Here is a 26,589-nt window from a genome sequence, read left to right on the forward strand (position 1 = left end):
GCGCAGGATTGAGACATCAGAGAAAGAAAAAAGCTGATCGAAGACAATTTTCTCAGTGACCTTGGAGACAATACAAAGGTTGGAAATAGGCCTGTAAAGAGAGGGGACAGTGGGGTCACTGGATGGATCTTTCAGCACTGGCTTAACAGTAGCCTTTATCCAAGCAGGGGGAATTGGTCTGGACGTTAGGCTAAGAGTCACATGGTGAAAGAGGGGCGTGAGAACATAATGGGAGAGTTTCAGCCAGCTCGAGGGGAAAGGGTCTAAAGAACATGTTGTCAGGCAGAGCGACTTTACTTGCGTCTGCCCAGCATAAAGGCTCAACCAGAAGTTGTGTCCTCAGTTTAATAAAATGTTTTGGGCGATTTGGACTCTACGTCTACTTTGTTTCTGGATGGAAGTGCCATCAGATACCCTACTCTTATTCTGTTGATTTTTCATACTGGTGTCTTTGTTCCTCCACCTCTGATGGTTTCCCTGGAAACCTGAGCCCTCTAGGGGGAAGGGCCCGTTCCCCACACCAGAACTCAAAACCTACCAGATCCTGACATAAGCCAGGGACATGGAGGTCTTCCTGGACTGCAGCAGAGTAGCAAACACTGGAAGGAAAAAAAACCATACTTCTCTAAGCACTGCCTTTCAATGGCAGCACCGTAAACCAAAAGGGATCCAGATCCTCCATGTCTGCTGGACCCTGCCAAAGCAGAACCCAACCCCTGGGCAGAGGAAGGGGGGGAGGTCGCCTATCAGCAGGCGCCAGAGATCAGCATACCAAGGTCTGCAGTGTCAATGTAGTGCCATTGATTTCAGCGGAAACAATGGCAATTTTGCCTCCTTTCAGGATTTCATCTCCTGCTGCTTCTCAGCAATAGGAATCTGTCCCTTCCACATTAGGGCTCGGCAGGGGTGGAGACCTATCTCTCCTACCACCCTCGGGTCAGTTTGGGGGAGGTTACAATGGGGCCCCTGGAGCTTTTTGGATCCAGAGCTTGGCACAGTTAGTCCGACTGCAGTTGCAGTCAGAAAGGCGTTACATTGGCCACTTTTTTTTTCTTCAAAACCACTGTGGGCCTCCAACCCCACTTCACTGCCGCAGTCAGCAATCTTAAAATGAAATTATCCGATAGGCTTTTGTTCTTGGGAGGATGGTGAGGTGAAGGTTAGGTGCCAGCAGGGCTGCTCCTGCATGTCTTTTTTCTCCCTGCAAATCCTTCTCTCTTGCAGGAGTGTGAGAGGACCTTGGAGCAGCTACATGCAACAGAACTCTCAGGTACCAACAGCTCCAAACTTCCAGTTAAATTTTCCACAGTAAAAAGGTAGGGGATGCTTCTGTGCGTCACTCGGAAAACAGCTGTGCATCGCTTTGCATGCATGTTTGTAAGATACTTACCCGTAGCAAGTATTCTCCGAGGACAGCAGGCCATGTATTCTCACAAGTGGATGACGCTGACAAGCATAAGTAGAGCTTTGTGGAGCGCAAAACACACTCCACCGCGCATGTGCAACTGCCTTCCGCCCGCCACGAGAATGCGGAGAGCTCAGTTATATAGTACAGCAAAAAAATAAAAATGAAAAATAGTAGAACTCCAAGGGAAAGTGGGAGGGATTGTGAGAATATAAGGCCTGCTGTCGTCGGAGAATACCTGCTACAGGTAAGTATCTTCGCTTTCTTCGAGGACAAGCATGTCTATTTACTCTCACAAGTGGGGAATCCCTAGCATCCAGGCTCATGGAAAACAAGCACTGATTAACTGGTTCTCGCAATGGCAAGGACAGAACTCAGATTAACCTGAAACTATATACCAACTGAGTGCGAGTGCAGCCTGGAACAGAATAAAACAGGCCTAGGGGAGTGGATTTGGATTCTAGACCCCAAACAGATTCTGCAACACAGTCTGATGGCCCGACCTGACTATCGCATCAGGTATCCTGCTCCAGGCAGTAATGAGATGTGACTGTGTGGACTGAAGACCACATCACAGCTTTGCAAATTTCTTCAATGGAGGCTAACCGCAAATGGGCTATCGACACAGCCATGGCTCTGACTTTATAAGCAATGACGAGACCCTCTAAGGTCAGCCCAGCCTGGGCATAAGTGAAAGAAATGCAATCTGCTGGCTAATTAGAGATAGTGTGTTTCCCGAAGGCGGCCCCCATCCTATTGAGATCAAAAGAATCAAAAAGCTGGGCGGACTGTCTGTGGGGCCTGGTTCGCACCATATAATAGGCCAATGCTCTCCTGCAATCCAAGGTGTGCAAGGTGCTCTCGCCAGAATGGGCATGAGGTCGGGGAAAGAATGCTAGCAAGATAAATCGACTGGTTCAGATGGAATTCTGACACCAGCTTTGGCAGGAACTTGGGGTGTGTGCGGAGGACTACTCTGTTGTGATGAAACTTAGAATAAGGAGCACCTACTACTAAGGTCTGAAGCTCACTGATTCTTCGAGCTGAAGTAACAGCCATCAAGAAATGACCTTCCAGGTCAAGTACTTCAGATGGCAGAAAGTCAGAGGCTGAGAACAACTCTGAGGTCCCATGACACTGGTGGAGGTTTGACAGGGTGCGCTGACAAAAGTAAACCTCTCATGAATCAAACAACTAAAGCTGTCCAGAGATGGGCTTACCTTCTACACGATAAGCACTAATTGCATCAAGGTGAACACTACAGAGTTGTTCTTAAGACCAGACTTGGAAAAGTGTAGAAGGTATTCAAGCAGGGTCTGTATAGGGCAAGCAAGAGGATCTAGGGCCTTGCTCTCGCATCAGATGGCAAACCTCCTCCATTTGAAAGAATAACACCTCTTAACAGAATCTTTCCTGGAAGCCACCCTCCGAAAGACTTAAGGAAGCAAATTGTATGCTCAACATCCAAGCTGTGAGAGCCAGAGATTGACGGTTGGGATATAGAAGAGATCCCTATTTCCAAGTTATGAGGGTCAGAAAACACTCCAATCTCCACGGTTCCTCGGAGGACAACTTCAGAAGTAGAGGGAACCAGATCTGCCATAAGTATATAAGTACATAAGTGTTGCCACACTAGGACAAACCAAAAGGCCCATCAAGCCCAGCATCCTGTTTCCAACAGTGGCCAATCCAGGTCACAAATACCTGGCAAGATCCCCAAAAATTTCAATACATTTTATGCCGCTTATCCCAGAAATAAGCAGTGGATTTTCCCCAAGTCGATTTAATAACAGTCTATGGACTTTTCCTTTAGGAAGCCATCCAGACCTTTTTAAAACCTCGCTAAGCAAACCGCCTTTACCACATTCTCTGGCAACGAATTCCAGAGTTTAATTACACGACGAGTGAAGAAAATTTTCCTCTGGATTCGTTTTAAATTTACTACTTTGTAGCTTCACCGTAAGCCCCCTAGTCCCAGTATTTTTTGAAAGAGTAAATGATTCACGTCTACCCAGCTCCACTCCACTCATTATTTTATAGACCTCTATCATATCTCCCCTCAGCTGTCTTTTCTCCAAGCTGAAGAGCCCTAGCCACTTCAGCCTTCCCATCCCTTTTATCATTTTTGTTGCCCTTTTCTGCACCTTCTCTAATTCCACTAAATCATAAGTATTGCCATACTGGGAAAGACCAAAGGTCCATCAAGCCCAGCATCCTGTTTCCAACAGTGGCCAATCCAGATCACGAATACCTGGCAAGATCCCAAAAAAAGCACAAAACATTTTATACTTCTTATCCCAGAAACAGTGGATTTTCCCCAAGTCCATTCAATAACGGTCTATGGACTTTTCCTTTAGAAAGCCGTCCAAACCTTTTTTAAACTTCGCTAACCGCCTTTACCACATTCTCTGGCAACGAATTCCAGAGTTTAATTACACGAGTGAAGAAAAATTTTCTTCGATTTGTTTTAAATTTACTACATTGTAGCTTCATCGCATGCCCCCTAGTCCTAGTATTTTTGGAAAGCGTAAACAGACGCATTACATCTACCCGTTCAACTCCACTCATTATTTTATAGACCTCTATCACATCTCCCCTCAGGAGCCTTTTCTCCAAGCTGAAGAGCCCTAGCCGCTTCAGCCTTTCCTCATAGGGAAGTCGTCCCATCCCCTTTATCATTTTCATAAGTACATAAGGACCGGCCATACTGGGAAAAGACCAAGGGTACATCAAGCCCAGCATCCTGTCTCTGACAGCAGCCAATCCAGGCTTCAAGAACCCAGCAACCCCCCCCCCCCCCCAAAAAAAAAAAAAAAAATTTAATAATGTTCGATGGACTTTTCCCTAAGGAATCTGTCCAAACCCCCTTTAAATTCCGTAAGGCCAGCTGCTGTCACTACATTCTCCGGCAACGAGTTCCAGAGTCTAACTACACGCTGAGTAAAGAAAAACTCTCTCCTGTTTGTTTTAAATCTACCATATTCTAGCTTCATCTTGTGTCCCCTGGTTTTGTTGTTGTTTGAAAGTGTAAATAAACGCTTCACATCTGTCCGCTCTAATCCGCTCATTATCTTGCAGACTTCAATCATATCACCCCTCAGCCGCCTTTTCTCCAAGATGAAGAGCCCTAACCTTCTCAGCCTTTCCTCATAGGGAAGTCGTTCCATTCCCTTTATCATTTTCATCGCCCTTCGCTGCACCTTTTCTACTTCCTTTATATCTTTTTTGAGATGCGGCGACCAGAATTGGACACAATACTTGAGGTGCGGTCGCACCATGGAGAGATACAACGGCATTATAACATCCTCGTGTTTGTTTTCCATCCCTTTCCTAATAATACTCAACATTCTGTGCGCTTTCTTAGCCGCCGCAGCACACTGAGCAGAAGTTTTTAACGTCTTATCCACGATGATTCCCAGATCCCTTTCTAGGTCCGTAACTCCTAACGCGGAACCTTGCATGACATAGCTGTAATTCGGGTTCCTCTTACCCACATGTATCACTTTGCACTTGTCAACACTGAACTTCATCTGCACCTTTTCTAATTCCACTATATCTTTGTGATGCGGCGACCAGAACTGAACACAATATTCGAGGTGTGGTCGCACCATGGAGCGATACAAAGGCATTATAACATCCTCATTTTTGTTTTCCATTCCTTTCCTAATAATACCTAACATTCTATTTGCTTTCTTAGCCACAGCAGCACACTGAGCAGAAGGTTTCAACGCCCATTTTTGGTATCTTCAATGTCTTGGGTCCCAATGTCTAAGGGTCTAGCAGCAGCCATGCTTACTGACACTCCCGATGCAGGTGCAAAGTGCGATGTTGATGCAGACCTCGATGCCAATGTCAAGGAACTGTTATAACCAGGTTATGGTGGAACCCAAGACATTGAAGATACCAAAAATGGGCGTTGAAACCTTCTGCTCAGTGTGCTGCTGTGGCTAAGAAAGCAAATAGAATGTTAGGTATTATTAGGAAAGGAATGGAAAACAAAAAGTATTAATCTGCAAATGAACCTTTTCCGGAGATGCGAAGGAGGTAGAACGAGAGGACATGAAATGAGATTGAAGGGGGGCAGACTCAAGAAAAATGTCAGGAAGTATTTTTTCACGGAGAGAGTAGTGGATGCTTGGAATGCCCTCCTGCGGGAGGTGGTGGAAATGAAAACGGTAACAGAATTCAAGCACGCGTGGGATAAACATAAAGGAATCCTGTTCAGAAGGAACAGATCCTAAGGAGCTTAGCAGAGATTGGGTGGCAGAGCCGGTGGCGGGAGGTGGGGATAGTGCTGGGCAGACTTATATGGTCAGAGCCAGTGGTGGGAGGCGGGGCTTGTGGTTGGGAGGCGGGGATAGAGTTATCTTGTTGGGCAGACTGGATGGACCATGCAGGTCGTTTTCTGCCATCATCTACTATGTAAAAATGAGGATGTTATAATGCCTTTGTATCGCTCCAGTGTGCGAAGGAAGAGCAGGACTTGGGGGTGACTGTGTCTGACGACCTTAAAGCTTTCAAACAGGTAGAAAAAGCGACGGCCAAAGCCAGAAGGATGCTTGGGTGCATAAAGAGAGGCATGACCAGCAGGAAAAAGGAGGTGATAGTGCCGTTGTATAAGTCTCTTGTGAGGCCTCATTTGGAGTACTGCGTGCAGTTCTGGAGACCCCACCTATGGAAAGATATAAACAGGATGGAGTCGGTCCAGAGGACGGCTACAAAATTAGTAAGCGGTCTTGAATGCAAAAATTATAGGGACAGGCTTATGACCCGCAACATGTATACGCTGGAAGAGAGGAGACATGGTAGAGATGTTTAAATATCTCAAGGGCATTTATGTACAGGAAGAGAGCCTTTTCCAAATGAAGGAGAGCTCTGGAATGAGGGGGCATATGACAAAGTTAAGAGGGAATAGGCTTAGGAGTAACCTAAGGAAGTATTATTTCACAGAAAGGGTGGTGGAGGCGTGGAATGGCCTCCCGGTGGAGGTGGTGGAGTCGAGGACTGTTCATGGGATAAGCATGTGGGATCACTTAGGAACAGGAAGAATTAGTGGTTACAAAGCATGGGTCATATGACCTTTATCTGCCGTCATTTTTCTATGTTTCTATTAAAAGGTAGGCACTCAGGTCTGTGCATTGCTCGGAATGCTCATTTTAATGCATTTGCATAAGGTAGTCAGTAGCTGCTACAGGGAACGATAAAAGGGACGCAGAACCTAATTAGGGAGGACATTTCCTGCTAATTAATTTCATTACATCTTTTTTTGATACAGGAGTTTGCCTTTTCGCATGTCATTAAATAAATGCATGTAAATATGGAGATGTAGTGTACAGAATTCAGACTGAGTGCTTTGGATGTAGACAAAATGTTACTTTTTTTTTTTGTTTAGGCTTGCAGTGCTGCTTGATATATGCTGGCTTATTAGGATCATTCTTAAAATTTGACTAAGTACTGCTCCACTCTTTAGCTCTCTCCTTTATTGCCGTCTTCAAATCTAAGCTAGAAGTCCACCTTTTTGATGCTGCTTTTAACGCTTAACCCTTATTCACTTGTTCAGAACCCTTATTTTATCATCCTGACTTTAATTTTCCCTTATCTCTTGTTTGTCCTGTTTGTCTGTCCTAATTAGATTGTAAGCTCTGTCGAGCAGGGACTGTCTCTTCATGTTCAAGTGTACAGCGCTGCGTATGTCTAGTAGCGCTATAGAAATGATAAGTAGTAGTAGTAGTAGGGTTTGGTATTCCGGAATCTTGCTACTCTTTGGGATTCCAGAATCTTGCTACTCTTTTGGATTCTGGAATCTTGTTACTCTTTGGGATTCTGAATGGAATTTTGCTACTCTGGGATTCTGGAATCTTGCTACTCTTTGGGATTCCGAAATCTTGCTACTCTTTGTCCTTATCCCTTGTTTGTCCTGTTTGTCTGTCCTAATTAGGTTGTAAGCTCTGTTGAGCAGGGACTGTCTCTTCATGTTCAAGTGTACAGCGCTGTGTATGTCTAGTAGCGCTTTAGAAATGATAAGTAGTAGTAGTAGAACCCCTTTGGGCATTGCACACTAAATGTTTGCTTTAGACAGGCCAACCGGTCTACTAAAGCAAACGTTCTAAGCACATTAAGCTTTGTGAATCTTGTCCTCAGCAAGCACACAGAAGGCAAAAGGAAGGGGACTGCAGCCAGGACAACCTCAAGAGCTAAGGAGAAAGGTCATTATGCCCTTCAAGAACTGGAAAAGAAAAGGAGGGGCTACAAGCTGGGCTCTTTTGCTTGGCCCAGAAACATCCACTACTTCAATCAGGGCAGAAGGGAGGAGAGCTCACAATTCCCAGGGAGTAATGAATGAACAAGAAAGGGTGGGCAAAGCGCGGAGTATCTGCTTGGAAGAAAGTATCAGAAATTAAGGAGGTAGAGGAACTCTCAGCAAGGCAAATGGAGGTGCCTGAACAGTGGCAAAGCTCTTCAGAAGAGATACAACCTCCTGAAGGAATACAAACAAGGTGAATCATTATTTTCCTACCAATGCACAAGTAGCCTGGAGAAGGAGCTGTGTGCGCTCCAGCTGAGAAAAGAAGGCCAACAAAGGATGTTTGTTTGAAATTAACCATGAGGAAGATTTCAATATTTACATTGTGGACTGTGATGAACCTTTTCTGCTTAAGAAATAAAGGAACTATTATTGTAGGAACTTTAAACGGAGGATGGGGAGCGTGGCGGAGGAGGAGGAGGAGAAGCAGCTGACTAGTTAGTGCAGTGGACTGAGATCCTGGGGAACTGGGCTTGATTCCCACTCCAGCATCTTGTGACTCTAGGGAAGTTACTTAACCTTCCATTGCAGCAGGTATAAAAAAAACAAACTTAGATTGTAAGCCCACTAAGGACAGAGAAAGTACCCGAATACACTATGTAAACTGCTTTGGTCGTACCACAGAAACACGGTGTATCAAATCCTTTCACACACTGCTTGTCCAGGGAGAATACTAAGACATCTCTAGCCCTGCAGCCCTTTCAGTACCTGTATCAGAGGTCTCACCAACACTCTCCGATCTGAAATACAGAACTATTATATAAGAACCTAAAAAGTTCATGTTTGCTATTAAATAGGAAAAACATTTACCAAAAACCACCAGCATAAATATATAAAATAATGAAGCACTTGCACATTGGCAACAATACTTTCAAGAGCCTGCCCTGAAGCTGGTGCTGCTCCTGATTTCTGACAGAGCAGAGATTTGTCACTGATCACTGCTGGAGCTCTCACCGATTGAGAAAGGTCTGAGGTTCTCTAGTATCCATCCACCTTAATCTTAAGCCTTTGCAAAAACTGCGCCCTGGCTATGTCTATGCACTCGGTGTGATCTGCATTTCCCCACTCAAGAGCAGGTGTGTCTCTCTTTATCAAGTGAATGCGCAATTATCATCCAAATACAACCAGTAACCATATCTGCATCAGGTCTAGTCCTCAGGCTTGTGCTGCCTCAGGTTTACATTTCTTACATGCAGGTACTTTCTCTGCCTTAGTGGGCCCCAAATCTAAGTATTGTACCTGGGACAGTGGTTGAGTGACTTGCGCAGACTATGACCCAAGGGAGAGGTCATTTACTGACAGTCTGCACTGTTATTAACACATTATTTAACACAGGGACTATTGCAAAAAAAATGGGCCCTATGGTAAAGCACAGTCAGTAAATACCCCAACCTTTTAGGGAGGGGGGCAATTAAGGTCATACACTGTAAGAAGCTATGATTACGGAACTAACTATACAATAACTATTTCTAAAACACAGGCTATTTATTTTAAACTAGCCGTTAAGCCCGTTAAAACGGGCGAGATTTCCAGCAACCCTCCTCGCCGCCACTCCCTCCCCCCTGCACTGACCTGACAGCGCCTCTCACCTCCGTGTGGAAGCGCTGCAGGCAGCAGCAGATCGGGCCCGATACGGAGCGGCAGCGGGGATGGGGGGGAGGGTGCAGGTTGGTGTGCGCGATGTTCGTTTCCAGGCGGCAGTGTCCGACAGTCCGACTCCGTTTCCCTCTCTGTTCCGCCCTCTGACGTCATCACGTCTTGACGCGAGGGCGGGACAGAGAGGGAAGTCTCTACTGCGCATTTGCAGGTGAGTCGGTCACTTGCCATTTACATGTTTGATATGGTACTGCCATAATAGGAACCTGACTTGTAATGTTACTGCATATACAAAATTCTATGCTCCCACTCTTAGAGGTTCATTAAAAATACTAAAAAGGATTTGCTTAGAACAGACTGTTTTATGTCCATGTTGTGGAGGGATGGAAAACACTACAGTATATCCCCAGCCCTACTGGCCTGGGAAACAGAGCACACGCCACGGAGTCAGTAGGCTGGCTCGTGGAAAACTCTTTCACGGGATTTGCCACTAACAAGTTTACCAGCCACAATGCTGTGCTTGTGTGACTGACCATCCTCAGGCCACAGTGGAGCTGGGGAGGAATGATGACCAAAAGTTAAGCAGCAGAATGAAGCTAGGAGCTGAGGACAGAGCTTCTGCCTCGCCACAGGCAGAGACTTACCGCAAAACATGACACATCTAACAGCAGGACAGTGGGCACTCCCCCGAAGGTCACCCCTTGCAGCACAGTACTACCCTGGGCTGCGCTGTAGCAGTAAGCCTGGTTTGAACTGTTTGTTGTCATGACTCCAATTCTAGTATGGGACCAGGAGGAGAAGGCAGAGGAACGGGCCGAGGGCTTCAGCAGCAAACCCATCTTTGGCTTCTAATCTGTAAAGAGGAAGCAGAGCAGAAGATACACAGTCACACAATTTTCATTACAGTGCCTCCCAACCCACTTCAAGAAATTCACCCAGCAGATTTGGTTTCAGAATTCCCACAAAGCCAATCTACTGCATATTTACCAGCACTAACCCAAAAGTTCATGAAATTATCCCAGCTTGTCAGCTGATTCCACTTTCCTTTCTGCAATTTCTGATCTTTCTCAGGTTGCACAATATAATCAGTCACCACTTCCTCTTATCTCCTCACCATCAAGCTGAAACACTGCCAGTTATCCTTGCCTTTTCTATGATAAGGGCAATTTCTCAGTAAAATGAGCACTGTGATCATTCAGACAAGGCTGCGTGGATATGCTAACCTGGCTCAGCAGTTTCCCCCTCCATCATAACCAGCTGCTGTTGGGCTCTGGCTATTAAGCCTTCCATCTCAATTACCTGGGCATTTCCTCTCTCTTTTGAAACACTAAAAATATATATACCACCCATAGTCTAGCCACTACATAACACTATTATTGTGCTTGGATGAAACTCAAGCGGATGCTCTCTCTGCATCATTTAATTCATTTGGGAATTAAAACCATCCCATCATCCCTGTAACCCTTTAGATGTTTCATCCACCCATTCAGACTCTGCTCCATTTCAAATCAAGTGCAACAATATCCATCCACCAGTTTTGCACCTGCTGGCCTGTTCCTTCATGTATTACTAAATCACTGAACATTTTTCCAAGAGGTACCCAAGAAGCAGAGCATCCCAGAATTTCAACAAAATGTTAAGCACACAGGCAACAACAGATAGTCTGTTTCTGTCTCCTGCAAATGTTTTGTGCCAAACTAACTGCCATGGTGGCCTGAGTATTTTATTTTGTCACATTTATATCCCACATTATCCCAAACAAGTCTGAGTTCAATGTGGCTCACAATAAACAGTATAGGATACATAACAAAGAATAATCATAAGAAAGTAATTTGTTGTAAGAATCCAATTTTACAATACAATATCATAAACATACTGTATAATTATGGTACAGCCAGAGACCCCCCCCCCCCCCCCCCCCCCCACTGGAATGGTGGAGGGCCCAGTCATAGAGCTCAGGCTATTACAGACCTTGGCTGAGTCAGAAATCTGATGGCTGACATAACTGGGAGCTTACTGGAAAAGTATGGCCTAGTTTGTAGCCCGGATTGAGGCCTAAATAAGCTAAATTAGGAAAAGTTAGGTCAATAGATATGGAAACAAAATGGAGTATCTCAGCACAAAATGGAAGCCGTATCTGTTACAAAGTGGAATTTTCTCTAATGTAAGTTAGAAAAACAAGTTGAGAAATGAGTGAGTCATGCCAGGTGCAAAGAAAATAGGGAACTAGCTGTCCAAGAGGGGAGGGAGACTTTCCTGTGAGCAGGATTGTGGTCAGCCATGGTGTGAGAAAGGAAAGGTGTAGCTGGATGCAGGGTCTTGCTTAAGATTTGTGGTCAAGCGAGCTAAAGACAAAACCATGTTAGCAAGATAGAAGCTACTCATTAGCATGAGCCAATCAGTGACAACCATGACATTAGGATAGATCCAATCAGGTATATCTACTGTCATATTATCCATATCCTGAGGGCACCTATAAAAATCAGGGTATTTCCTGGTTTAAGTTAGGGAGAGAAAAGGGTTGCCTCTCTCTCTCTCCAAGGGAAACCAATGTGTCCAGCAGAATTGACAAATTACCTAATTGCTTTCCCTTGTAAAACCTTTAATTGGTAAGAGAAATTATAAAAAGATTAGGAACTAGCTAACACCTGTTTGCAGCTGGATTATTATATTCCTATAACTAATTGATTGTATGTGCCTGTTGTCAATCACTGATTTGACTTTTACCTTGGCAAATAAACTCCTCATTCCAAATGATGATTTGTGGGCTTCACTTAATGTTCAAAGGCTGTAAGTATAAATGCTTTTGCTGTATCAGGCTATCTTTCGCTGCATTGTATAACTTGTAATCTAAATCCAGTTTGTCATAAGGCTGGTATCTTTTCCTTAGACCTAACGTCTCTCTCAGTGGCAATTCCTTTTAGTACTTCACAACTCCTTGATTACTCCAGTACTGCTGCTATTTAGAGATGGAGTCAGATTTAAGGTCACTCCAGCCTTCTTGGGGGGGCTCGGCGGGACCCCTCAATTCACAACAATACTGGGAAGTTTAAACATATGGAAGTTTAACATTTAGAAAATCTATTATGAATGAGAAATTGAACATGAAGCAAAGAGAAAGTTAATGGTAAACAGAGTAATAACCAATTCAAGTAATAATTAGTTGTTTGAGATATGGTTGTTCTTAAAAGGAACGATTTGAGGATTTTGCGGAATCTAGTATATTCCTGTATATTTCTTATTTTGGGTGGAAGGAGTTCCACTATTTGGTTCCTAGGTAAATGAAGTCTGCAGAGTGGACAGTTTTGTAGATCACTTTTTTGCAATTTGGGAGGTGTGGTCTGAGATAGTTTCTTGCCTCATATTTAGTGTTTCTTTGAGGTAAGTTTATTAATGGTACCATATAGTCTGGAGCTGTGGCATTTAGGATTTGAAAGATAAAGGAACATAATTTGAAGGTGATTCTCGCTTTGAAGAGATTTTGTATATGAACCTGGCTGCAGTGTTTTGAGCTGGAGGTTTTTCTCAAGATACTCCTTACAGCCAGCATATATGGCATTACAATAATCGAAATGGGATAATGTTAATGATTGCACCAATAGTCTGAATGTTTCTTATGAGAAATAGGGTCTGATCCTTTTCAGTTTCCAAAGAGACCTGAAAGATTTTGTGATTACTGAGGAAACTTGAGTATCAAATGTTAACTGTCTATAATTATTCAAGACATTAGACAAGAACGTTGAGGTATTTATTTTTCCTCTAGTGTTGTAAGGAATCGTAGTACTTTTATTTTTCATTGATCTTTTATTTTCCCTCCAATAGAGGAAGAACTCAAGTTTACTGTGATCTGATGAGGGAGTTTGAGTCCAAGTATGGTTACTTAGATGAAAGTTGTTGCCGTTTGTAAATTTATAGGCTAATAGGGCAAGTAAGTGACCTTTACTGTGAGAGGTACGGATGAATGGTTGTGTGAGCTGTCAGTAGTTTAAAAAGTCAAGTAAATTTTTGTATTACTGTCATTCTAATTATCTAGGTGTAAATTGATGTCCCCTATTAGGACATTATCAAATTTAGTGCATATGTTAGACACAAATTCAGTGAAGATGTTTTCTGTTGATTGCCACCTCCCTGGTGGAGAGTAAAAAAGGATGATGCAGATAGGATCAGACAGAGTGTCACTGTTGATTTTGCAATTGTTTTGAGAGTAGGGGAGTTAATATTAAAATGGAAATTGGGCTTGATATACCGCTTTTCTGAGGTTTTTGCAACTACATTCAAAGTGGTTTACATATATTCAGGTACTTATTTTGTACCAGGGGCAATGGAGGGTTAAGTGACTTGCCCAGAGTCACAAGGAGCTGCAGTGGGAATCGAACTCAGTTCCCCAGGATCAAAGTCCACTGCACTAACCACTAGGCTACTCCTCCACTCATTCCACCAATAAGAGCCAACCTCATCAGTGATGTCACAATGGCTTGATTGCCCAATACTTGGCTCACTTCTGATATTGTGATGTCATAAGGGAAAGGGGGAAAGGGAAATGAGACTTGATATACCGCCTTTCTGAGGTTTTTGCAACTACATTCAGAGCGGTTTACATAGTATATACAGGTACTTATTTTGTACCAGGGGCAATGGAGGGTTAAGTGACTTACCCAGAGTCACAAGGAGCTGCAGTGGGAATCGAACCCAGTTCCCCAGGATCAAAGTCCACTGCACTAACCACTAGGCTACTCCTCCACTCTTGTGAAGTTCTACTTTGAAAAAGGATTTATATATTATGTGTAACTTGGGGGACATAGGTCATTTAATATTGGATCGTCTTGCGCATGTAACCAGGTTTCAGTAATCAATAGGTCTAACTGCTCTTCTTGTAGCTATTCTCCAATTGTCTGTGTTTTATTATAGATCCGGCATTAACATATCCAATTGGGACTGGCGTTAAGAGAGTGAATTATGAGTGTTGCATTTAATATTTATGAGATGTTTTCTTGTTGAGAAAGGGTTATGTTTTATTGTTGAGTAGGGTGTCTGAGTCAGGTTTTTTGTTGTGTGTATGATTTAGTTGATTACAATAACTGAATTTGTCATATTGTGTGTTGTGGTTTCCTGCTTTAACTTTAAACCTGTTAGAAATAATGACTGAGATATTAAAGTAGGTTTCTAAAGCGATGGAGGGAGAACCAGTTAAAATTTGACATAGAATAATAATACCTAGCCAATTAACTGTGAATAACTGGAAGAACATTTTTTTAGACTAATGTGAAATAATGTCTGGAAGTAGACTTACTGCATATGATGAATTTAAGACAGATATTTGATAAAGATGAAGCAGGTGAATAACTCAGCACACATTTAAATAGTACAATTAGTGATGTCACCCACCAGTATTTGGTTTAGAGAGGCCGCTTTCTCCCTATTCTATCTAAGTGCTGGAAACTGCTCTTCCAACGTACAAAGGAGAAGACAGAGGACTTGGGAGACTTGCCTACCCTAAGAATTCCAGAGTAAGTACATGGAGTTTGACAGGAGACAGCAGACTCTGGTGCGAAGGCCTTACAACCATATCCACAGGCCTGGGGCCCGATAGCGTTTATCATTGTGTCATTTTGCGATTTTTTTCTTCTTCAGATAGTTCTACTCCGATAATCAGAATTCAGCCAACACTTAAAACTGAGCCTATTTTTTAACTTATACTGCAACTAGAAAGCTTCCAAGCGGTATTGATGCCATGCTTCAAACCTGCAGCAACATCCCTTGTTTGTGCATTCGCAATCAGACCACAGAACTGCTGTCCTGAAAGCCACTAAACACCCAATTTAGGATGATCCTCACAATAAACATTACATCAGTTGCAACACTGGCAGAACTTGAAAAGCTGACAGACAGAAAAAATGGACGTTATAACCCAAGTGCGAAAGAATGGACAGCTGTGGACAAATTATTGCATACAGGGAATGAAGAAGGAATACTAGGGGAAAAGCCATAAAAGGAAAGGATTGGGGGGGAGGGGGGGGAAATTGGGGTTAATGATGTAACGGTATGATACATGAGGTTAAAGAACACACAGAGCTTGTAAAATTGTACTTCAGGTTATTTTTGAGAATAGTAGTATTATTGTTGATTCTGTTGAGTAACGTGTACTGTTATTGGAAAACTGAAAGCTTTCGTGTCAATAGCTCCTCTATTGTTCAGGTTGCTTAAGGCACTTAAAAAAGTTCCAGTTATATGGGAGAAGGTGGGTGAGATGCCACATGCCATTACCTACTAGTCCTCTAGGCCTCCAAGTATGCAGATCATCACCACATCACAACATTGACCCTGTAAAATGACACCCCCCCCCCCCCCCCCCGTTTCCTTAAAAAAAAAAAAGTGTAAATTAAGTATCTCTTCTTTCCTCAATTATCTCCCAGATTTGGTTGGGAATTCTCATTCCAGTCCACACCTGCACCATGTTCCAGCTGTTCCCATATTCCCTCCCGACACACATTATGTTCATGGTTACGGTTTATTGTGTCACCTAGAAGGAGTACTCTCGTGATTCCCAGGTCCAGAAGGGTGCTATCAAGGAAAATGCCCTGGATTCAGCTGATCCCAGGAACTAACTAGCCCTCCAGCACTTCCTGTTTCGAATATAATCGCTACCCTTACAAAGGAAAGTTCTCGGGTTCTCCTTGTCCTCCTCTGCGCCTCAAAATACAAAGGCTCTGCCCCCAGAAAGTAGCACCAGCTAGAGGCTCTACTGTGCAACCTTTTATTGAAAAAGAAAAGTATCATTCCATCCTTCCAAGTTTTCTCTCACAGAATACATTTTCCAACATTAAAGGTTACTTCCACACTGTACAGAAACTTATCCAAATTCCCTTCCTAAGTTACAGTTTCAAATTAACAAAAAGGACAAGAAAAATTATTTCAAGCTCTGCTTAAGAATTCCAAAAGGACTATAAATTACAGCTATTTTCTGATGATGTTTTACTTGCTTTCACAAATCCTGCTACCTCTTTGTCATGGTTGCAGGTAGAGCTCTGGAACTATGGGCTTTGTCTGGCTTTAAAATTAATATGACAAAATCTGACATTTTGATTATTACAATAGATGCAGAGATGGCAACTTCTTTTCAGGGACAGTTTCCATATTGCCGGACTCCACACATTAGCTTAGTGTTAACTTGACATGGAATACAACTGATCCTTTCGCGGTGAATCCTCCCTCCGAGGTGAAGGAGCTTTTTGGGGATCTGGATGGGTGGAAGGGGCTTACTATATCATGGGTGGGAAAAATAAGTGCAGTCAAGATGCTGTTGCCAAAGTTCCTTCACTTATTTATAGCCTTGCCTCTTTCCAATACTGAAATGTTTTTTGTAAGGTTTAACAGGAAGGTTTTCAGTTACATCTGGCATAAAGGCTGTACCCAATTCTCTATTACCAAGAAGCTCAGCTCTGTATCTTGACAGAGCGGCTTCCGCACTGCTCTAAAACATGGGTGCGGATGGAACAGCATTGGAGGAGTTCCATGGCTTTCTTTTCCCGAGATCCAGAAATGTATCAGGAGGGTGCCTGTGAGCATTGGGGAGGGGGCCTCCCAGGACCTGGTATGATGCAAGGAAAAAAAAAATTCTTCTTGGCTAGGACTTGCTTTTTGCGAATGGCCATACAATATGCCCCTGGATTTACGCCTGGTCGGATAGATGGCATGTTCCATCATTGTAAGACAAGGGGCTTTTTGTATTGAGTCAGATACGAGAGGAAGGGGAATTTCTACCTTATCAGGAACTTATGGAAAAGTATGGACTACCAAGTCTCTGCGGCCATTTTAAACAAGCAGCAGCAACAGAATCACTAGCAGTGGGAAGGAAAGCTTGGGAATCTTTCCTGCCCTGAAGCAAGCCACTAGACCACCAGGGTAATCTGAGGTATGTATGGGGAGTACATCCAGGGCTGAAGGAGGTAGGTGTAGGGTGTGGTGTGTTGTCTTCCTTCCTTACGCCTCAAAAACATATGAGCTCCTATATCCACATTGTTCTTTATTATTGGTAGCATTTTTATTTAATCTCACTTATATTTTCAAATATACCAACTTGTGTAGCAAACGGATGTACACAGAGGAAATATAACAACGGAATAAATTTTCATAGCTAGAACAGTAATTTGTAATCACCGAGTCATTTGGAGGAGCTGATTAAAGGGACACCCTAAAGGAGGTGTTGATGCCCCTCTACAAGTCATTGATGAGTATTGTGTTCAGTTTTGGAGGCCGTATCTTGCTAAAGATGTAAAAAGACTGGAAGCTGTGCAAAGAAAAAGCTACAAAAATGGTATGGGATTTGCGTTGCAAACCATACGAGGAGAGACTTGCCGACCTGAACATGTATACCTTGGAGGAAAGGAGAAACAGGGGTGACGTGATACAGACATTCAAATATTTGAAAGGTATTAATCTACAAACAAACCTTTTCCAGAGATGGGGAGGCGGTAGAACTAGAAGACATGAATTAAGGTTGAAGGGGACAGACTCAATAGTAATGTCAGGAAGTATTTTTTCACAGATGGTGGTGGATACATGGAATACCCTCCCATAGGAGGTGGAGGACATAAAAACATGCATGGGATAAACACAAAGGAAACCTGTTTAGAAGGAATGGATCCACGGAATCTTAGTGGAAATTGGGTGGCAACAGCAGTAATTGAGAAGCAAATGCAGTGCTGGACAGACTTCTACGGTCTACGCCCCGATCGTGACTGAATGTATATGGATGGGCTTGAGTATAAATTTTTTTTTTATGTTTAAACGGTTTATTGAGTTTTCACACTTATCAAAACAATACAATTTTGTGCACAAATAACAGCAGTGTGACGTAACAACCCAAATCTATTCCAGACCAATCTACTACATTCTTCAAACTCCTTTCCCCCCACCCCCTTTCCCTTCCATCCCCTCCCCTAACCCCTCCTCTTTCCCCCAAACCACCCCCTTCATCCAACTGATAGAACAACAATTATATACACGGGAATATCATTTCACATCACATATCTAAAGATAATACAGTCTCGATGTCTACTAATAAATGCCTACCATTGAAACCCTATAACTCCCAACTCCCTCCCTCCCTCCCATACAAAGAAGAAAAAGAAGAATTCCCCTCAGCAATGCCCCTGGGAGCTTGTGATCTGATAGCCCCCAAAGGCGGTAAGAAAGAACAAACAACTCCCCATTATCCCCAACCCCCTCCCTATGGCACCTCTCACACACTTAACCCACCCTAAAAAAAACAACCCTCTTTTCTTGTCCCCCCTCCTACCTTCCCTCCGTGCTTCTTTCTCCTTTCCTTATTCCACCCGGTGCTCCCCCCCTTCCCCCCGTGGTTCAGCGCGGGCACCCTAACAAGAACTCCCTTATCCTAGTTACTCATAGTCTATTACCCTTAACAAAAGGTCAATCTTAGATCGTATTTAGAATGAGGCTCCTTGCTCTATGCGGGAGTGATTGCAAATATGGGTCCCAAATCAACAAGAATTGTTTTTTCCTCTTTGGTGTACCCCACATCTCTCGTTTCTCCAACAACAACAATAAATGCAAACGATTCCTCCAAGCCCAAAACGAGAGGCTCTCAGTTCCAATCCATTCTCTCAAGATAATCCGCTTCCCTACCACTATTGCTTTCCGTATAAACAATATTGTTTCCCATTTAGTTACCCCAAACTTCTCATATTTATCTAACAACACTCCAGCAGGCACCATCGGCAGAGGGCGTTTCCAGAGACCCCCCACATAGTTCAAGATTTCTGCCCAAAACAATTTAACCTCTGGACAGTCCCAAAAAGCATGATAAAATGAATTATTTCCTTGTTTACATTTGGGGCATACCGGTGTCTCCACTCCTCCAAATCTAAATAACTGCTCCTGTGTCATATATGCTTGGTGTAAAACCCTATATTGGCACTCTCTCAACTCTGCACTAGTAGACACCTCAGGGATCTTCCGAATCAAAACTGAGAGATCGATCTCCGTCAGATGTTCCCCTAAATCCTGATTCCAACGACGTAAAATCGCCGCTGTGGACCGACTCACTACCCGTTTTTGCACCGCCTTATGAAGAGACGAAATCGACAGTCCCCTCTCGGAAAACTGCCCAAAAAACTCATCTAAAACAGGTTCCCATCCGGGTCCCTAATGCTCTCCTATCCAAACATTTATAATAATGCTGTAATTGTAAATAGGCTACCACATCTCTCTGTTCCACTCCCAAATGACTTTGAAATTGCGCCCAATTAAATAGTCTACCCTCCTCATCTAATACATGCCTAAAGAGAGTTAACCCCCCCCCCCCCATTAGCCCATCGTCGAAAACTAGCATTATCTTGTCCTGGGGGAAACTGTTTGTTACCCCGAATGGGTAATTGGTCCGATATCCCAGGGTCCCCCCCCCAATAGCGGGACTAAATATCTCCAGGCCTCTCGCACCGATTGCAGTACTATGCTACTTCTCAACTCTTTGGGCAGCTGTTTACCTACCTCCTGCATCAAATAGTTAATATGCCAAGGTGCATAGTATTCTCTTTCAAGCTCTACTGGTGTAAAAGTCTGTTCATTCAAATACCAGTCTCCTAGATGCCGCATTAGACATGCGTGATTATACGCTCTCAGATCTGGCAATCCAAAACCACCATGCTTCCAAGCTCCTAAGAGGTATCTAAAGGCCATTTTGGGCTTTTTCCCCGCCCAACAAAATTTAGATAACAATCCTCTCAGCACACCCAGATCCCGCTTCAATAACTGCAGCGGTAAGACCTGGAGTACACACAACCATCTTGGAAAAAGAACCATATTGAAGAGCTGTATTCGGCCATGACGTGAGAGTGGTAAAATGTATCCACTTCTGCAGCCAGTCATAAGTACATAAGTACATAAGTACATAAGTAGTGCCATACTGGGAAAGACCAAAGGTCCATCTAGCCCAGCATCCTGTCACCGACAGTGGCCAATCCAGGTCAAGGGCACCTGGCACGCTCCCCAAACGTAAAAACATTCCAGACAAGTTATACCTAAAAATGAGGAATTTTTCCAGTCCATTTAATAGCGGTCTATGGACTTGTCCTTTAGGAATCTATCTAACCCCTTTTTAAACTCCGTCAAGCTAACCGCCCGTACCACGTTCTCCGGCAATGAATTCCAGAGTCTAATTACACGTTGGGTGAAGAAAAATTTTCTCCGATTCGTTTTAAATTTACCACACTGTAGCTTCAACTCATGCCCTCTAGTCCTAGTATTTTTGGATAGCGTGAACAGTCGCTTCACATCCACCCGATCCATTCCACTCATTATTTTATACACTTCTATCATATCTCCCCTCAGCCGTCTCTTCTCCAAGCTGAAAAGCCCTAGCCTTCTCAGCCTCTCTTCATAGGAAAGTCGTCCCATCCCCACTATCATTTTCGTCGCCCTTCGCTGTACCTTTTCCAATTCTACTATATCTTTTTTGAGATACGGAGACCAGTACTGAACACAATACTCCAGGTGCGGTCGCACCATGGAGCGATACAACGGCATTATAACATCCGCACACCTGGACTCCATACCCTTCTTAATAACACCCAACATTCTATTCGCTTTCCTAGCCGCAGCAGCACACTGAGCAGAAGGTTTCAGCGTATCATCGACGACGACACCCAGATCCCTTTCTTGGAGTTCAGCAACCTCTCAACATTACACCTATACAGCCGTGATGTTCTCGTACAGAGCTGAATGCCTAAATATCTAAACGAATTAGTCTCCCATTTTAAAGGAAATCCACCCACCCATTTTCGTCGTACACACTCACAGGTGGGTAGCGCTAAAGACTTGTCCAGATTGAGCTTAAAACCTGAAAATTCCCCATACTCCCGAAAGCTCTCCATTAAAGTTGTTAACGAACCCTGGGGCTCAACAATATGAATCAGCAGGTCATCTGCAAATGCAGACAGTTTGAATTCTTGACTCCCAACCTGCACCCCTTTTATTTCTGGATTACTCACCACTTCCCTCACCAGAGGGTCTAGTGAGAGAACAAAAAGCAAGGGAGAAAGAGGACACCCCTGACGTGTACCCCTGTTAATCGCAAAGGGGGGCGTGAACCCCCCGTTCAAGCCAATCATTGCTAATGGAGACGTATAAAGTACTTGCACAGCCTGAAGAAAAGACTCTCCCACTCCATATTTCCGCAGGACCACAAACATAAATCCCCAACTCACCCGGTCGAACGCTTTTTCAGCGTCGAAGCTAACCACAAGGGATGGTGTCTGTGCGCGTTCTACTTGTTCTAGAGATATCATGATCTTCCTTACATTTTTCACGATGGTTCTACCCCTGACAAATCCCGCCTGCGGATCGGCTATCACAGAGGGCAAAATCTGCGACAGCCGATTCGCCAACACCTTGGCAAACAACTTAGCCTCAGTATTTAATAAAGATATGAGTCTATATGAAGACGGTTTCGTAGGATCCTTCCCAGGCTTCAACAGCAGACTAATCTGAGCCATCTGGAGTGATGAAGGGAGAGCCCCATCACAAATAAATTGCGAAAACACCGAATGTAGTAATGGTACAAGGGATGATGAAAGGAGCCTATAAAATTCAGCTCTCAGGCCATCTGGCCCCGGTGCCTTACCCACAGTGCTCTGCTGTATGGCTAACGCCACCTCATCCTCTGTTATGTCTGCATCAAGCATTCTACGATCTTTATCATGCACACAAGGAAGATCTACACTATGCAAGTAGGTATCACCCTACTACTACTACTACTACTACTATTTAGCATTTCTATAGCGCTACAAGGCATACGCAGCGCTGCACAAACATAGAAGAAAGACAGTCCCTGCTCAAAGAGCTTACAATCTAATAGACAAAAAATAAATAAAGTAAGCAAATCAAATCAATTAATGTGAACGGGAAGGAAGAGAGGAGGGTAGGTGGAGGCGAGTGGTTACAAGTGGTTACTAGTCAAAAGCAATGTTAAAGAGGTGGGCTTTCAGTCTAGATTTAAAGGTGGCCAAGGATGGGGCAAGACGTAGGGGCTCAGGAAGTTTATTCCAGGCGTAGGGTGCAGCGAGACAGAAGGCGCGAAGTCTGGAGTTGGCAGTAGTGGAGAAGGGAACAGATAAGAAGGATTTATCCATGGAGCGGAGTGCACGGGAAGGGGTGTAGGGAAGGACGAGTGTGGAGAGATACTGGGGAGCAGCAGAGTGAATACATTTATAGGTTAGTAGAAGAAGTTTGAACAGGATGCGAAAACGGATAGGGAGCCAGTGAAGGGTCTTGAGGAGAGGGGTAGTATGAGTAAAGCGACCCTGGCGGAAGATGAGACGGGCAGCAGAGTTTTGAACCGACTGGAGATGCATATAACTGTTTATAGTATTTCAAGAAAACATCCAAAATTTCCGAGTCTTCTCTCACTAACACACCATCCCCTCTATCAATTTGAGATATTCTAGACGAACCTCTAGCTCCTCGAACCAGTCGGGCCATTAGCTTCCCAGATTTGTTCCCATGCCTATATAACTGGTACTTGAAGTATTGCATTGATTTAACCGCCCGCGCATGAAGTAACTCCCCCAATGAGGTCTGTACAGCCATCAAAGCACTCCGCCTATCTTCCGACTGGTATTTCCCATAAAGAATCTGCTCCTTAGTCAATTGCTTCTCTAGCCTCAAAATCTCCCGGTCTCTTGCCTTCTTTTTAAATGCCGTGTATGCTATAATTTCTCTGCGCAAAACTGCCTTAGCCGTCTCCCAGAAAGGACTGGGTTGTTCCCGTGTGCAGCATTATCTTCCTGATACTCAGCCCATTTTTTTAACAAGTAGTCTCGGAACAACATCCCAATACAATTGCAATGGAAACCTCCACCTAAATGCCCTTGTCTCCGCTGAACCTATTGCAAGTGTGCACCACACCCATGCATGATCCGACACATTATAAGCCCCAATCCCAGCCTCTTTTACCTTTGAGAACAAGGATGTTGATATTAACCAATAGTCAATCCGTGACTGAGTTCCATGGGCTCTCGAAAGGTGGGTGAAATCCTTCTCCATGGGGTGTAACGTGCGCCACACATCTAGCACATGTAGCATAGTGCAGATTAATGGAATACCCTTATTAGAATTTTCCGCCCTCCGGATTCCTGAAGAACTATCCACAGTTGGGTCATGAACTAAATTGAAATCCCCTCCCATCAGTATAGGTATATCTGGCATCTCTAGCAATCTACGAGTAAGGGCATGTATAAAGCTACTATCATAGTTGTTGGGACCATAAACATTACATAAAAGTACTTCTTGCTTATCCAATATCACCCTGGCAATTAGAAAACGACCCTTGGGATCTCTCCAAATTTGCATCTTTTGAACTTCCAGTCCCCTCCGGAATAAGATCAGCAGTCCTGCCTTACGGTTTATTGCCGGCGCTTCCACCAAGTCTGCCACCCACCATTTCTTAAATTTAAGGTGTTCTGAAGTGGGCAGATGAGTCTCTTGTAAAAAAAATTACGTCTGCCCTCTGCCGATTTAAGGCCTGCATAATTTTTTGTCGTTTTATGGGTGAAGAAACCCCTTTCACATTCCATGATATCAATTTAAGCGTAGTCATGGAGGAATAGAATGCAAGTAATTCCAAATATCCAATCCTTTAAAGTAGGCCTTAGGGCTACCCCAGCAATAACCCTTCCAGCCCCCCACTTCTCCCACTCTACTCCAGTGTGCCCGCACCGTCCCACAGACCGGGGGAGCCACCCGGGCAATAAAACCATCACAAAAATTAAAGCAAGAAACAAAATAAATAAACAAAACATAACAAATGAAACATCTCCCCCCCCCTAACCCAACCAAACTCCCCCCCCCCCCCCCCGACCACTTGCACTTCCCCTTCCCTCCCTTGGGTTGAAGTTCCCAACTCCACCATCCCCCACTAAGTAGGCCCCGTAGGAGAAGCACTACCCCGGTCCCCCTCTGCTAATCAAGAAGGCTAAGTTATCATTGCCCACCACCCAGTCAGAGATAACTAGTGCATGTCTCTACTTTTTCATCATCCAAAACATCATCCATGTCCCACACACTCGCATCATGCATCCTCTGAGCATTTCCCTACATCCCTCCATCCGAGTCACTCAGGCCTCACCCAAAGCAATTACCCTTCAATTCCCCTTTTATACCCCTCAGGGATTCAAATTCAACATAACTCAGATCCTATACATCCAACTGATGTCACCCCATTGCAAGCATCCAATATCCAAAAAACAACTGTTATCAGCAGACTATTGGGCAGTCATACTGTTTCAAATCTAGGATACCCCATGCACCATCCCATATGGTTTTTCAGATATGGACAGCAAGCTTCTTTTTTACAAAAAGAACAAACATTAGAGAAAGAATACTGTGAGAGCTGCAAAGTCCCTTCTCAAGCAGCCACCACCATCCAGAATTACCATACTTATCGTCCACCGCTCCAGGTGATTGCGCCTACAACGGCGGTAGCGTTTGCAGGAAAGCTTTGGCTCCATCGGTTGTCTCAAACAGCTGTGGCTTCCCTTCGGTGAATACTTTGAGCCACGCAGGATACAGCAACGCAAACTGAATGTTCCGCCAATGCAGTTCTCCACAAATAGGAGCGTAGGCCTTGCGCAACAGGGCCACCCTAGAAGAGTAGTCCTGAAAGCAAAGTACAGGTTGATTTTCAAAGGTTAAAGTGCCCCTACTTCGAATAGCTCTAAGTATTTCGGTCTTGTGGACATAATTTAATAGCTTGAAGATAACCACTCGCGGCCTGGCCTCCGCGGGCCCAAACGATGGGCACGTTCAATGCGGAGTTCTCCTGCTTCTGATTTCAATTGAAGACTCTTGCTCAACCAGGATTCTAAAAATCCGTGAAGCTCCGAATCCGCGATCTTCTCTGGGAGACCCACCACCCGCAAATTAGCTTGCCTAGAGCGGTTTTCGATGTCGTCAATCTGATCCTCCAGCGAATGCACACGTTTTTGCAGGTCTTCCTTCCCAGCCGTCAACTGCTGCACCTTATCTTCCAAGTCAGACACTCTTTGGCATTGGGCTGCGAATTCACCTTTCAAGTCCTCCAGCCTTCCGTCCACGGTGTCAAGCTTATCTGCAACTTTCTGCAGCCGCTGATCTAAGGAGGCGTCGATGACTTTCCGCACCTCCGCAACAACCTCCGCCACCCAAGCTGAGCTGATCGTGGCTTGGCCCGATTCGCCGTCGTCCACCATTTTATGTTCACTCTGGCGAGCTTTATCTTTATCTTTTCGCGGCACACGAAGGGCCATCGCACTCGAAGAAGCCCACTATGTTTCAGCTGCTTTCCAGAGATCAGTCCTCAATCGGCAGCACCAAAGTCTTGTGGTAAAAGCTCTGTTAAATAGTTAGTTCGAGGGTCGAACCGGGAGCTCTCCTCAATCCCAGCCGCTTCCTAGCTCGGCATCACGTGACCCCCCGCTTGAGTGTAAATTTTAAGGTACTTCAACATTAGCTTCATAACTCTTAGTGCAAGAAGAGTGCTGGGCAGACATCTACGGTCTGTGCCCTGAGAATGGCAAGGACAAATGAAACTCGGGTACACATAGAAAGTATCACATACCATGTAAAATTAGTTAATCTTGTTGGGCAGACTGGATGGACCTGTACAGGTCTTTATCTGCCGTCATTTACTATGCTACTATGCGAGTTGCATTCAAGTACACTGGGTATTTGTGTCCCTGGAGGGCTCACAATCTATTTGTTGTACCTGAGGCAATGTAGGGTTAAGTGACCTGTCCAAGATCACAAGGAGCAGCAGTGGGATTTAAACCAGCCACCTCTGGATGTCAAGACTGGTGCTCTAACCATTAAGCTACTCCTCCACTCCATGTTCTTAAGGTAAATTACCATAATCTGTATATCAAATTTATATGAAACTGGAAATTTACCAATTGGGCTATAGGTTGTAAACAGATGTTAAAAAGCAAGAGGGATACAAGCATAACATTCTAATGAAATATTGTATTAGTGACCGATCAGAGCAAGAGCATGCAAGGTAGCCTTTTACTCATGCTAACATGGCTTTTCCCAAAGGCTCTGATACATAAAGAGCATAGCTTCACAGGAAATATTGATACTACTAAACATGAAACTCTTTAGCACATAGATCTCCAGGCCCAGTCAGTCTGATCACTAGGTGTGTGCAGGCAGACATTTCACAACAGCGTGTGTACATTATTATAAAGCAAAATACCCTAAGAGAGATCTACCCTGATTTCCTCTTCATAAA

General features: G+C 44.1%; 1 protein-coding gene across 1 annotated transcript in view; it reads right to left on the minus strand.

Moving 5' to 3' along the window:
• Positions 1 to 26,589, minus strand: part of TMEM63A (transmembrane protein 63A) — a 184,228-nt gene that overhangs the window by 147,064 nt on the left and 10,575 nt on the right. Inside the window, exon 2 of the mRNA XM_030195716.1 lies at positions 9,950 to 10,158. Coding sequence (XP_030051576.1) covers positions 9,950 to 10,144 — 195 coding nt within the window. The 5' untranslated portion in view covers positions 10,145 to 10,158. The remainder of the gene's footprint in view (positions 1 to 9,949; positions 10,159 to 26,589) is intronic.

This window comes from Microcaecilia unicolor, chromosome 3 (assembly GCF_901765095.1).
Source record: "Microcaecilia unicolor chromosome 3, aMicUni1.1, whole genome shotgun sequence".
Lineage (NCBI taxonomy): Eukaryota > Metazoa > Chordata > Amphibia > Gymnophiona > Siphonopidae > Microcaecilia > Microcaecilia unicolor.